Here is a 15,685-nt window from a genome sequence, read left to right as displayed (position 1 = left end):
TGAGTATACATGCATGCAAAGTGAACTCCGTATAAACTCGAGGTCAAGGATCAGATAACAGAGATAGACCGGGCCTTGGTATGTAGCACGCTGTGCCGTCGCTTCAGTAGGTGGCTCCCATACCATAATACAAGTGGATATGCCGGACCCAAATCGATGGAAGTCCAACCACTTACAGGATAGGGAAAAACCCTACTAACAGACATCTCGAAGGAGATAGCTCAGTATGCAAATTAATGCAGCATAAATCAATGACATATAAATCATGCAGTCACATAATACATGCATACTCAGTCAGGATATCTCAAACAGTACTTCTGTACCTCAAATCAGTGCAAGCCCTACCAACTCTAGGTTCACGCCTATAGTCTGCTCTACACTGCCAAATGATACTACTATCATTAAAGCGCTCTAAAAGCATTAACTAAGCTATTGCATACTCCTAAATATTTATAGGAAACAAAAGCTATATCTTCGTCCGTCGTTAGCCCTTTGATGTCGATGCCTCCAGAACTTGGTCACAACTCTGCTACGACTTCCAAACGCCTCGCCGACTGCCGGTTCAAGCCTAGGAAGGCTAGAACAACTCGAATAGACTAGAAAGGAGAGGGAAAAACTCGGAATTGGCAATTGGAAATGAAGCCTCTGCCCTCTATTTATAGACAACAATCGGAACTTCCGATCCTCGATCGGAACGTCCGATCCTGCCATCGGAGCTTCCGAAGATCCTGATCTGCCACGTGTCAAAATATCACTTGTTGACTTCGGAAAGGGGTGATCGGAGCTTCCGATCCTGATCGGACCTTCCGATCTAGCCAATCTTCATGCCTGACATAATATGATCGGAGCTTCCGATCCTGTTCGGAACTTCTGAACCTACCTTCGGAGCTTTCGAACTCTATTCAAGTAATTATGATTAATCCCTTAATTACTGATTTTGGTTACGGGCTACTACATGAGCTGATGGTATTATCAGAGACTCTGAGTTGAGTTATACCAGGTGCAATGACTGTCGAGTTTCGAGACGGAATAGGAAGCGTTTCCATATGTCTGTGCATTGTGGAATGTCCCAGTCGAGCATATTGGTGGGAGCTTGCCTTAGTCTTGATGAGCCTACAGTGATTGCGAGTATGTATAACTATCAGAAGGATTTCCAACGATTGAGATTCATGGGTGAATAACCTATGGTTGAGATGATGCAGATCATCAGAGGTGTAATGACTTCCATTGCAATGTATGCTTGATTTTGCAGGCCAATGGCTAGGAGATGATGTAGCGTCATAAATTGCAAGTGATGATAGTTATCATCAGGGCACAGTGTTGAGGTTATACTAAGAAACGTGGACAGCAGAATGTACTAGACATGATTGTTTAAGTTCCCAGTATTTCTTGGGAAGCCGGTTGTGCTTCAGGGAGAGTGGGGAGGATAACCAGTCTAGGGAACATTGCGAACAGTTACTTTGAAGTATAGACTTGAGTCCACTGGATTATCTTAAAGCGAGATTCATGTTAGAATGTGTGAGTACAATGTTGGGATTAGTGTTTTCCTGACTAGAGGTGTTGAGCACCGAGAACTTTTGGAACCATTAGATGGTTAATTTGATTAGTGATTCGATGATTGTCGTAAGCCAGTCAGGTTATGACTTGGTCTTTGTTAGCTTAAGATTTTACTTGAGATGATGATCTTGATCAAATGGGTGTTTGCATCCTTCGTGATCGGTGAGATCGTGGTTACGACAGAGGACGTATCAGTGCTGTGATACATTAGTGTCAAGAAATATTGGTTGTCATCAAGTAACGCAATGGTTTTCAGCTAGGAGAATGCTAATTTGGTTTAGCATTTATGCTGATGGCAAATAACTCGACGGGAGTCTGAGTGTGTCGGAGGATATTTCGACTAGACACTCGAACAAGGGTTTCTTGTACGTTCTCGAGGTTTTACCCTAGATTTCGAGGACGAAATCTTTTAAGGGGGGGAGAATGTAGTGACCCATATCCAGAATTAGCGATTTATGAGTATATTAATCGAGTAATCATGTTTAGATTAAGTAAAACATGATTAAGGAAATTAAAAAAGAGTTAACGGAGTCCAGAAATGGATTCAGGACACTCAAAATAGCTGGGAAGGTCCCGAAGATCCGGAGGGTTCGGAAGCTCCGAACCAAGTCAGGAGGCTCCGAACTGGATCGGAGGATCCGAACTCAGGATCGGAGGCTCCGAAGTGGATCGGAAGCTCCGTCGGCAAGATCGGACGTTCCGATCGGGACCAGGGCACACCTCATTGCTTACGTCAGCAAGTTGACATCATGGCTGACGTAATATTGAGCGATCGGATGCTCCGAAGGTGGGATCGGAGGATCCAATCGTGTTCGGACGTTCCGAACCGGGTTCGGAGGCTCCGAACTCCATCTATAAATAGGGGGCCGAGATTTCATTTCAAAGTGCACCTTTCCCTCTCTTTTCTCTGATTCCTAAGCCTTCTAACTCAGATCTAGGGAGTTCTAGGCATCCTATTGGGAATCCGGAAATGGCATAGCGATCCAGGAGTCGAGGCGGAGCTGTGGCCTAGTTTTGAGGCAATTATCATCAGCGGGCTGACGAAGGACGCAGGTATAGCTTTGGTCTCCTTAAATTATTTAGGAGTATGCAATAGCTTAATTAAGGCTTTTAGAGCTTAATTATTGATGCATGGGTATTTGCATTGTAGAACTGATATAGGCTTGGAACCTAGAGTGGGACTGCTAGGAACTGCCTGTATTAAGGTACGCAAGTATAGACTGAGATTGCCAGCGGGTTTTGCATGCTTATATGTTGCATTTGTGTGTCATATTATTATGCAGCATGTGCATATCATATTGTGCCTATCCATCTTGTGAGATGAGCCATGTAGGGCCGCTCAACCCTGTCTGGACGGGTGATGTCTAGTGTCCAGTGACTGACGGGACATGGGTGATTAGCATCTGGGGACACAGTCCACGTCCTATAGGAATGAGCAGTGTCGACAGGGTTTTGCTCCCCGGGTTGTACCACTCATGTCCTAGGCGCCTTTACTGAGCAGTTATATACAGTTATCCCAGATATGGATACCCTATCATTTGCATGCATCATATTTGTATGTTTTCCCCAGTGCTTTTGTATTGAGCTTAGAGCTCACGTCCAGTCTTTTCTGTGTATTTGGACACCCTATTCGACGGGACAGGTGTAGGTGCAGGATTGAGCACCAGGAGCTTGGAGTAGCCAGTGACCAGTGAAGACAGCAGGATTAGCTGTAGGTTTCGCCTTTAGGCTATTTATTAGATTTGGTTGTATAAATCCAATTGTTTTAACCGGTTGTATTCCGCCAGTCTGTTTTTATTTAAGTCTTTCGCAGTGATTTATTTAATGCATGTTTAATTATGCTCTTAACTCTGATTAGGTAGCGGATCCGGGTAGGGTCGCTACAAGAATCCTCAGGTTATTTTTATATAAATTATGTGCTTGCATGTGGTTTTATTTAGTAGTACTCGTTATTAAAGGTAGAGCATGCTGGGCCTTTAGGCTCACTAGATCTAAATGGTGTGAATGTGAGATTTATGTTATTCAGGAGGTTGTGGTCCCGACTGGTGGTGAAGACCTCTGTGCATCCGTGGTGAGCTAGCACACCCGTGACCTTCGCTAGCTCATGTTTCAGTTGATTTAGTTTATGATGAAATCGCTTTTTATTATGTATTAAATTTTATGAAAATCTATTTTTAAGTATAGATGCATATATGAATGGGCATATATGTAATATTTTAAAAAAAAATTCCTTCGAGTTTGGTTCGTTTCATTTGGTATCAGAGCAAGGTCCTTGGAGGGTTGGCTAGCCTGCTACGTGGATCTCAGAAGTCGCACTGTCAGCTTGTGAGTTTTAAATGGTTTAAATTATCTTCTTAGAATGGGACCCATGAGTTATATTTTTCACTGAATTTTTGTTATAATGGTTTTAAATTAAAATACTTAGTTAATGCGGTTGCATGAGGGATTGTTGGGAATTACAGTATGTCTCTGAGTCGTGTAGTTTGCGATACGAGTAATCAGGATCCACCTTTGCCTCTACGTTCACCTGCAGCTTTATCACTCACAGATTTTGAGAGTGCCAACATGGACATGTTATCTGGTATCACGAGTTTTATTGAGCATCAAGCTGGACAGCTTAGGAGGGCGCACGAGGAGGACATCACTTAGAGGTTCTGCAAGCAGGGACCGAAGGAGTTTGCATGGACCCGTGATACACTTGTGGCTGAGGAGTGGATTCTAGCGTTGGAGACGATTTTGCCTACATGGGGACCCAGGATGTCGATTGGGTCAGATGCGCAATCTACATGTTGAAGGATGATGCAGCTCTTTGGTGGGAAGGCGTAGTGACTGGTCTTGATCTGGCTAGGATGATTTGAAAGAATATCAAGATGTCTTTCTTCGAGTAGTACTTCACGGAAGATGTGCGAGGCCAGCTGATTCATTAATGAATGAGTCTTCGATAGGAAGACAGGGTTGTGGCTGAGTTTGTGAGGCAGTTCGAGCGGGGATGTCACTTTGTGCCTGCGATTGCTACAGTGAAGAGCGAGAGGTTGCGACATTTCACTGATGACTTGATGTCTGAAATCAAGCTTATGTTTCCATGGAAGACGTGACGAAGCATAAGGTAGCGATTAGTCGAGCGTACCAGTCCGAGAAGGGGAGAAAGGAGATGCAAGCTGATTTTCAAAAGCAGAGATAGTTCTAGCAGTCATCTAGAGGACATTTTTGGCAGCAGCAGCAGCAGAGACCGCAGGGCCAGCAGCATCATGGGACAGTTGCTCCTAGAACTGGAGGGGTACCTTTCTACAGACAGTGTCAGAGGCCTCATGCTGGAAAGTGTTTGGTTGGTTCAGGCAGGTGCTACCATTTCCAGGATCCGGAACGATTTCGAGGAACTGTCACAGGGCAAGGCAGACCACAGGGCGCTTGTTTGTGGTGCAGGCTGAGGATGCAGATCAAGATACTTCTCTTATCTCGGATAATCTTAATTTTTGTTCTTAAATTCCAGTTATTGGAATGCTTAGTTAAGATTTGCATTGGAAATTGCTTGACTATTGTTCTTGTGTTTTAGAAATGGATGTGTAGGATGAGAATTGGAAATTCGTGAAATTAGCATGCTTAGGATTGAACTTAGGATGCTAATTGGTTGCTATAGAATAATGATCTATATCTGTTGGGAAATTTTTTGCGTACAGGGAAGATTAGCATTAGAGGTATTGTTACGGTTGTGTTGCTAGATTCTGGAGTTACGCATTCTTTTATCTCTCAATCAATTTTGAGGATTTTTTGTAATTATTTGATATAGGTTAGATGCGAATGTTGGGTCGAAGAGAATGTTTTGAGAATTCTCTTAGAGATTTGACTGATTGCTATTGAGGAATTCAGATTTCATTTTTCTCAGGAATCGTTGAGCCAAATGATTCGGGTTAAGGGTACTATTGAGAGATAAATTAGTTTGCTACAGATATGAAATTTGAAAATTTGGTGGTAGTCCTAATTGTGTAATTAAGTATAGAATGACGTTTAGTTGATTTTGTAAGGGATTGGAAAAATGCTTTTGGGATAGAGGAAAATCAGTTACGTGAGCCATTTTATCGATTCTTTCTAGAAATATTGGAATCCTTCTTGTAGTTCATGCATTCCTTGATTCGCATGACGTTGTTCATTGAAGATTCAGTCAATTTGGCTTCGAATGATATTTTGGTTATGAATTTCGGAAATTCATATTTTTTAGAACTTGAATTCTAAATCTGGACATGGATATTGATTTGGGTGAGTATTGTTTTTCTATTACATTGGGATCTCGATTTTATTTTGTTGACATCGGATTACACCTTGGGATTTTATTTCTTTTTCGTTGAGTGCGTGCGAATTTCCTCTTGTGTAAGCCACGCGACAACCTTGATTTTGATTTGTATTGATGATGGGCATGATATCATACATTTTGACATGTGATCACCTGATTTGATATTGATTGATTGGCTTGTATCCCTTGTTCATGGAGCCTTGAATTTATTCACTCACCACTATTATTAGACTGCAAACGAGTTGTTTTATTTTAGCAGATTTGTTTTCCAGACTATTGTATTTTGATATTGTTCTAAACCATGTCTCTTCGATTTTGATTTGATTATGACCCAGCAAGTTATTTGTTGAGCTGAGTTATACTGAACGTCGTCTTGACATTGTTTTGGCTCGTAACTGATAGTGATTGTTAGCACCATTAGAATTTAGTGATTGGCGGGTACCGGATAGAATCGTGAGACTGTTGATATCGAGGTTTTGATTGAGAGCCTGTTGTGATTGAATTTCATGGCTCTTAGGTGTCGAGACTTCCTTTAGTGGAGTTCACCTATAGCATCAATTGTCAAGCGTCTATAGGTATGGCTCCATACGAGACTTTTTCGAAACAAGGTGTAGATCTTCCTTGCATTGGGACATTGTTGGCGAGAGGATTCTCTTAGGTTCCGAGTTAGTTCAGCAGAGTGCAGATAACGTGGTTCGAATTTGGGAAAAGATGAGGGCCACAAAGAGTCGTCAGAAGAGTTATGCTGCCCGACGTCTACGAGACCTCGAGTTTGCTGTTGGAGACCATGTGTTTGTGAGGATTGCGCCCATGAAGGGCGTGATGCGTAATGGATATGAGCCTCTTCAGTTGGCGTCAGACTTGTCGTCCGAGGAACGACTATAGCAAATCTTAGCACGGGAGTAGCAGAGACTTAGAACGCGAGTTTTTCCCTTGGTCAAGGTCAGGTGGTAGAATCAGTCAGAGGAGGAGGCTCTCTGGGAGGCTGAGGTCGTTATGAGGACGTATTATCCAGAGCTTATCGGTACTTACTCCAATTTCGAGGACGAAATTCCACTTAAGGGGGGGAGAGTTGTAACGCCCCAAAAATTTATTTACCGAATTAATGGGTACTTAAAATAATTATTGAGATATAAAAATAAAAATAATTATTTATGCCAGATAATTTAATTTAGAAGAATATTTGACTGATTTGACTTGTAAAAGTCTTTGTTGACTGGTCATGGTCTAAGTGTGACTCAATAATTAATTTGAAAAATTATAAGTCTAATTGACTAGTCAAAGTCAATAATTTCAGACATTAGTGTTACTAGTTGTGGGGTGTGTGTACCAGAAAAATATCAGAATAAAGACTAATTTTACCAGTTGGATATCAAACAAATTAGTCCGGATCAAAAAATTATTGATTTGATATAGATCTCAAAACACACACTGAAACACACTCAAGAAAACACAGATCAAAGATTTTTTCCCGAATTTTCTCAAAATTCTCGAATTTACTGTAGCAGTCCACATTTTTGCCTTTGTCGGCCGTTCGCCAGAGCTCCGATGGAAAATCCGAACAGTCACTTTGTAGTTAAGATCATGGCAATTCTATTGGTACCAAGAAATCAAAGATCGGACGGTTGGATCGTCGGGAAAATGATGAAGAACAGACGGGTCTGCGCAGGTCACTATTCATCGTCTTCCTCGCGCATATTGGACGGATTTTAGCTCGATTGAGTTGGTTTTTGAGCTTCTATTTGGTAGTAGGATGTGTGAAGATCATTTTCCAAGCTTGTTTTCAGCATTTTTCGTGAGAAAATTGGACGGATATAAGCTCGGAAGCTCACGCCGCCGCCGTCTATTTTTCTCAGATCTATGCCTCGGTGGTCCGATCCGGTCGTGGCCTAGTGCGTTGGAATTGTCTCGTCGAGCTCTACAAGCCTGTAAAATTTCATGAATTTTGGAGAAGTTTTTACATCGCCTCCGGACGCCGCCGTCGCGCCGCCGTCTTCTCCGGCGAGTCTCCGGCTATCGTCGTGTCAACCATTCTTTATCGATTCGACTTGATAGATCCAAATATCCAAGTTTTGAGTCGAGATTCAAAATCATTAAGCGGTGAGAGCGCAATAAAGTTTGGTAATTTTTTGTCAAAGTTTGACCATAGTTGACCAGGGTTGACTTTTGACCATTGTGTGATTTTTCGCAGATCGGAAGCCAGTTGAGGATAATTAGAGGCAGAAATCAGCATTTTTGGGATTTGTGCTTCCAACATTGGATAATTATGAGTTTCCCGAGCCCCGATATACGCAACCACAACTGTATAAGTTTTTCGTGCGTTTTAAACGCAAAGGAATGTTATACCCTTTTTTTATTACACCATTTAGATCAGTATATTCACTGTTTGGATGATTAAATAGTGATGTTGCATTTGTATGTGGATATGGTAACTCAAATTTTAACTCATGTATCATTCGTGTTTTTATGTAATGTGAATGATTTTTATGTCATGGCTAATTCTTAGTTGTTGTTCACTGGTTTGATGGCTGGGTTAGGTCCATTTGGATCTTGGTCTAAGATGTCTTGAACTAGTGTCGGTTAGGTGGACAGTTAGATAGTTGTAAGGGTGGTCTATCTAACAGGCAGCTCAGGAAGGGCTCGGGCAAGTAGGTTTTCCGGGTCGGGTCAAGTGTATTAGGGTCATATGTTATGGTTTGGGTTCGGATTATTTTACTTTGGGCAGGATAATTTATTTATGAGTCTAAGTGTTTAGTTTATTTATTGGGCCAAATTCGTTATTGGGCGTAAGATGTTCATTGGGCTTAATTTAGTTATTGAGTCTAAAATGTTTATTGGGTTTAATTTATTTATTGGGCTTGAGTTGTTTAATTTATTTGGTTGAGCTAAGTTTTAAGTTGGACTAAGTACTATTGGGCCAATTTAAGTCTTAATGGGTCAATTTAAGTGTGATTGAGCTAATCTAAGTATTATTGGTCCAATTTAAGTATTAATGGGTCAGTCTAAGTGTTATCAGACGAATCTAAGTTTAAGGACTTAAGTTAAGGGAGGCAGCAACTCGAACTAGCCAGTGACAAACAAAATAGTCCGTAAATATATATTTAATAGATGTATCAAGATTTTTATGGAAAATAAATTAAATATATATTTATGGGCATAATTTTAAGGAAGATGATATTTTTAAGTTCATGATTAATGCATGTATTTTATGTTAATATTAAGGGCATGTAAATAAAATATTTTTGGGAAGTTGATGTGAATTGTGGCAATTATGTTCAGGAGCCTACGGATCCCCGTGTTAAGGTTGGGTGTAGTGGCATAAGAGGCGTAGGGAATCCCCGTGTTAAGGTTGGGTGAACCTCGTCGCCGCGTACGTTGGTTTATAGATTGATCAATTGTTTATGTTTATGGTCACACTTCACTGATATGACCCACAGGAAATGATTTTTATGTTTATGACATGCCAATGCTTATGTTATGTATTATGTTTCGGTATTATGTTATGATTTAGATTACGACGCAGTTTATGCATACGATTTTACGATCATGCCTGCATTAGAGTCCTCAGGTTATTTTTATATATGTTATGTGCTTGCATGTGGTTTTATTTAGTAGTACTCGTTATTAAAGGTAGATCATGCTGGGCCTTTAGGCTCACTAGATCTAAATGATGTACATGTGAGATTTATGTTATTCAGGAGGTTGTGGTCCCGACTGGTGGTGAAGACCTCTGTGCATCCGTGGCGAGCTAGCACACCCGTGACCTTCGCCAGCTCATGTTTCAGTTGATTTAGTTTATGATGAAATCGATTTTTATTATGTATTAAATTTTATGAAAAATCTATTTTTAAGTATAGATGCATATATGTATGGCCATATATGTAATATTTTAAAAAAAAACTTTCCTTCGAGTTTGGTTCGTTTCAATTGGAGTGTAGGGGAGCACCCACGACTTAAGGGCATTTTTATTGACGCTAAATTTACGCTCAAAAATGGCCTACTCCAGCGGTTGACCCGCATGACCCATAACTTGGCTTATTTTAATCCAAAAGGTTTCTCGTTAAATACGACACCTCAAACACATATTAAAATACTCCTATGACCAGTAGTCATATTTTTATAATGAACCGAATGACCCAAAAAATTTAAATTCCCGGACAGCCCATAAATGCTTAACAATCTGCTCGCATCACAATAACTTGAAATGCGCCTATCTTAATAAATTCTTATCCCAAATAGGTCCAATTTGCACCGATACAACCCTAACATCACATACATTTAGAATATCAGAGGTATCCCCTGTCCAGACCTCAATAACCGACACAGTCAGACCTGTTTCCACGAGACACGACGCTAAGGTAAAAATTCTGTTTTGGACAACTTGAAACTATAGTCTCCCAAGCTCATTCCTAAACATATTGCACCTCAAAAGAGAACAAATAGTAAACATGCCTAGACAACCAACTAGGGCCCTTGAACAAGACTCTAGTCCGATGCTACCTTCTCCTTTTTTGCCCAAGACATTAGTCCAACGCCTTCAAAACTCTACTAACCGACCACCCAACCTATTTGATCCATGACCAGACCTATGGCCCTCCTAAAACACATCCAAATACACATGTATGACCTTATGGACACCCCATGGCAGCCCCTCAACTCCATTCATTCATTCATACAAAATTTTCGATTCAAACACCGCAACTCAATTCGATTTATATCATTTCAAGCATATGCATTAAATAACTTGCCCACAATCTTGTGAAACATAAAAAAAAAAAAATCAATCCCACATAAAAATGGGCAGCATACATCATGTACATTCTGAATTTTCAATTTATACACCCAAATTTCTATTTAAATGCATGAAAGTCAACCATTCAAATTTATTAAGCAAACTAGCAATGAAAAATGTACAAGACCAACTCCAATACCTCTCTCTACTGAAAACCGAACACACACACACACATTATTAATACCAAATAATCTGCAAAATTCGAAATCATAGGGGAGGAACTAAGAAAAACATATATCCTATGCTTGGGTTTAAAAATGAGAATGAAATTTCATGCCTCAAGAGCAACCAACAACAAAGAGAGAATGAGAAGGGGCAACTGCTGTAGGTCACGTCCAGCAGCTCCTCTAGCTTCCAAGGGTGGCCTCAGGGCGGCAACGCGGCGGCTGGAGGCAAGGGAGAGCGGCCGACGACAAGGCTAGAGGAGGAGGGGGGCTAAGGGGCTTTCTTGGAGGAGGAGAAGAAAATGGCATGAGAAATGGGGAGAGTGGAGGTGGGTGGCGGCTGAGTGGGGTGTGGGAGACTAGGGTTTAAATATTGGTATGATATTTTAAGTGTAGTTGTGTATAGGTTTGAGTGTGTGAGAGTTGGACAAGTACAAAAAGTGTTATTTAACTAATAAAAGTGCTAGTTTAGGTTTTACAACTTTAGCTTGTAGATTTGCCTCTATTTTAAATTTCTAAGTCTAGAATATTTGAATTTGAACGCCAAGAATGAAATTTCACAAGTCCTGGCCCAAAAAGGCTAATTTGGTAAATTTAAGGAATTACGCACTAAAATGCGCTTACACGATTTTTCTTTACATGAAAAATCTAAAATAAAGATTTTATTTTATTTTATTCACCTCTCAAGAATTTTAGGTCACCTAAATTCAAAATAAAGGATTATCCCGTCGTGTCCGCCTTTTCCGCATGCCGAAACTGATGGTCACCAATTTCAAGTATCTCAAGCAATTAAATTTAAATATCGACACAATTAAATTCTAAAGAAATTTCAATCATTTAAATCACCATGAATTTTAGAAATTTAAATATTAAAGTTATTTTATACATGAAATTTAAATTATGGAACTTAGGCGTCACAATAACAAATAAACATTTGAAAGAATTTAAACACTAACTTAGAAATTAAAATTAATAATTTAAATATTTTTATGTCACAACAATAAATAAAATATTTAAACAACAAAGAGAGCATTTAAAATAATTTAAATAAACCACATGATTGTTTAAAACTCATTTAAATAAATAAACAAGGGAATAAAAATCTTGAAAAATACTTGGACAAATTAAAAGCATTTAAATAAATATGATATACATTTAAAATGATTTAAAATAACTAACCGCTAAACGTAATTTTTTTAAAATAAATATGTTGGACAATCAAAAGTATTTAAATAAATAAACTTAACAGTTAAAATCATTTAAATAACTATCCACTAAACTCAAGTCATTTTAAATTAATAAGCGGAGTAGATAAGATCATTTAAATAAATAAACTAATTATTAAAATTATTTAATTAATCAAGCTTAAATCTTTAAAATATTTAAAACAATTGAATTGCACAATAAAATTCTTTTCGACAAATTTAAACAATCAAAACATTAATTAAATAGTTAGTCCAATAAAAATAATTTAAGAAAATAATTAATATTTTATTAATTGATAATCCAGATAAAAATTTTAAATCGATTAAACATAAAATAATAATCATAATATTTATTTAATTTAATGCATACGATTTAGTAAATTGAATTTTTTGTTGCTATAGAGTCGATCCTGATTGCCGAAATCTGAGAACAACAAAACGTCTTTCGACCAACACTCTTGCAAGTATAAACTTCAAGTGTTCTCGAAAAGTTTCACGGCAATACAGAAAAACAGCAACCATGTTTGTGCAATCTTCAATCTTCTTCTTTAATTCAGAGCTCTTGATTTCTCATGAATGCTTCTCTGAATTTTCTACGTGAAAACTTAATTATCTCTTGTGCACTCTATACTCTCTCTTTCACGTTCTCTCTGCACAATACGTTCTGCACGTCTCTGCTTCTCGATCTACTCTTCTATTTATTCAACGTGAAGACCACCCAAAACAGATCTCTTCGATCTTTGTTTTTTAAGCGTGAACAATTCTTATATCCAAAAGCATGTTCTTCTTTCCTTTCAAACTTAAATCAATCTACAAAGAAAAGGAAAGTGATTTAAATTAGGAGATAGAGATAAAAGTTGAATAAGTGATAATATCTCCTAATATAATTAACTCAATTAACCATATTTTAAATATAAGAATATTATATTATGTTAATTCAAATCAAAACAATTCATATTTTAAAATATATCAAATATATAGATAGGAAACACAATATTAACTATCAATCCTAGAAAGGCAAAATACACTATTATAATTTTTCAAAACATGGAAAGATATCAAGCAATAATTAATTCCTTTCACTGATTTATTCAATAACCAAGATCTAATGAACATGAATGAAAAATAAACAGCATCATATTCGACTCATGTTCGTCGATTCTATCATCATCTAGCTAGAAGGGATGTAAAGCTCTTTAAAAAAAGGATGTAGGAAAATGGTGAGTGATATATACGATCACCACTCACTCAAATCGAGGATCGGAGCATATTTTCAAGTTTTAAAATACGATAATAACTCATATAACATAAAAAGAAAATCAAAATTATTCACTAGCAAATCTAAAACATATAAATTTTTTTTATGGCTTGACTCCCCAGAATAGATCATATGTAGTTGTCTTAACTCTGCAAATTGAAGCATGAATATTTGGCTAGCTTAATTTCCAAATTGGATCATAAATATTTGACTTAACTACCTAGATTGGAAGGGATGAAATTTCATTTTAAAATTATATTACCAATTTATTAGGCAGCTTTAATTTTGTACGGATGGTATGATGTTATGCCGATTCGAAGGGAGACATGTTTATTTGAAGGTATATCCTCCATTCAGCCTCCCTTGAAAACCTCTGCTAAATCTCTAACCCCTCTTTTGGAATCCCTCTCACCCTTTTCTGCTTTAATATTCTTATAAAACACCGTTGCCCCCCAAAGCTTTTCGTGTATGTATATATACATATGTATATAGAAAATCATGAAGAAGCCATATGATCTCTTTATATTGTGGCTGTGTATGATTTCATGCGCAGATTCATTTATAGGCATAAACTGGGGAAGATTGAGCTCCCAAACAATGCTCCCTTCCATGGTTGTCGATTTGCTGTTGCAGAATGAGATTAAAGATGTGAGGATATTTCAGCAAAGAGACAATGTTTTGGAGGCTTTCTACAACAGTGGAATCAAAGCCACGACGGGTCTCGCTAATAACGTATTGGATAATTATCAAAACATGTCAACTGTACAATGGTGGATAAAAAATAAGATACTCAAGTATGAAGATGTAATGGAATTTCGGTACGAGATCAGTATATAAATATATGCATGTTTCCATGTGTAAAAATGTTGATTGATTAATTTTGCATGTGCTCAATTATAAATTTTTTCAGGTATGCCACGGTTGGAAATAATCCCTTTTCTCCACTATTCAGCAAGAAAATGTACATGAACGTAGTACAGGCCTTGATCAACATGCAAGAGGGGCTTAGACGAAACAACCGATCACATATCAAAGCAACAATCCCACATTACACAGATGTCCTCACTGTGACAAGTACTTCGAAGCCATCGGAAGCCGATTTCCGGCCTGATGTCAAAGAGGAAATGGTAAAGTACGTAACATTCCTCAAAAAACATGATGCCCCGTTCATGTATTCCGTATTCCCGATTCACTTCGTGATAAGCAACGACGTGGATCTCGACTTCGCATTCATGGACAACAAATCCAGCCACAACATAACAGACATAAACGCCACCTACACAAATGCATTCGAATTACTATACGATTCCTTGCATTGGGCTTTGCATAAAGCCGGCGTGGGAAGAATGAAAATCGTAATCGGAGCCATCGGTTGGCCTACGGATAGTTACAATGGAGCCAACGTCACGAACGCGCAACGCTTTTACAGAACCTTTCTCCCTTACATCACCAGCGAAAGAGGGACTCCCATGAGACCCAAAGAGAAAATCGACGTTTTCTTAAACACCTTGTCTGATGAAAACCAGATGGTTCCCGAACTGGGTGCGTACCATCGCCACTGGGGAATCTATAAATTCAACGGGGAGCCAAAGTTCAGCATCGATTTCTCTGGAGAGGGAAGGAATGTGTATCCCAGCATTGGTAAAGGAGTGGTACACATGCCCAATCGATGGTGTGTGTTCAATAAGAACCTCAAAGACCCTACGTTAGTGGAGTCTATGAAGGCGATGTCATGCAACGCGTCCGATTGCTCGAGCTTGGAGGACGGGGGATCGTGCGCCAATTTAACGTACACGGACAAGGTTTCTTACGCGTTCAATGGGTACTTTCAGACAAAGGGACAGGCAGCTCAGTCTTCGAACGAAGGATGCGACATGGGCGGGTTGGGGATGGTGGTGTCATACAATCCATCTAAAGGGGAATGTGTGTTTCCGGTGGAGATTTTGTCGGCGGAATTCGCCGTTGAAGGAGCAACATTTGGTGCCGCGGACAACGGCGGAGAGAGGGTACATGGGAGGATATTTTCAGCTGCTGGGCTTTTAGCGTTGGGTGTAGTTGGGATGATCATATGAGTCTTGACTAGTTTATATATGTAGAAAGTGTTTGGATAATAAAGACTAGTCAGATTGGATTTTATTTTGGTTTAGTTTGTGTGGCTCATTTTTGTCTTTGAAATTTGAAAATTCTACATTAGAAAATTGTAAAATGTGTGACTCATCGCGATTTGAAGGGATAATAGTCTCATGATATTGATTTTTTGTAGCTTAGTTATAAGTTCTCCTCACAGAGATGCTAGCTAGCAATTATGATGCCGAATATTGTTCTATCATTGCATAACCACGATTATTTGAATGGGTGAGCTACTAAATTGTAAATCGTAGCTTTTTTGTAGGAAAAGTCAATGATAAAATTATACTTGTT

At 38.8% G+C, this 15,685-nt stretch overlaps 1 protein-coding gene across 1 annotated transcript; it reads left to right on the top strand.

The window, feature by feature from the left end:
• Positions 1-4,805: 4,805 nt before the first annotated feature.
• Positions 4,806-15,336, top strand: LOC140889237 (glucan endo-1,3-beta-glucosidase 8-like). Its single transcript, XM_073296949.1, has 6 exons — positions 4,806-4,967; positions 5,235-5,252; positions 6,363-6,420; positions 6,504-6,671; positions 13,818-14,082; positions 14,175-15,336. Exons 1-6 carry the CDS (start codon positions 4,806-4,808, stop codon positions 15,334-15,336), a joined length of 1,833 nt encoding a protein of 610 aa, XP_073153050.1.
• The last annotated feature ends 349 nt before the right edge of the window (positions 15,337-15,685 follow it).

The sequence above is a fragment of the Henckelia pumila genome, chromosome 3, assembly GCF_033568475.1.
Source record: "Henckelia pumila isolate YLH828 chromosome 3, ASM3356847v2, whole genome shotgun sequence".
Classification (NCBI taxonomy): Eukaryota; Viridiplantae; Streptophyta; class Magnoliopsida; order Lamiales; family Gesneriaceae; genus Henckelia; species Henckelia pumila.
Note: the sequence above shows the minus strand (reverse complement) of the source record. Positions and strands in the feature narration are given on the sequence as shown.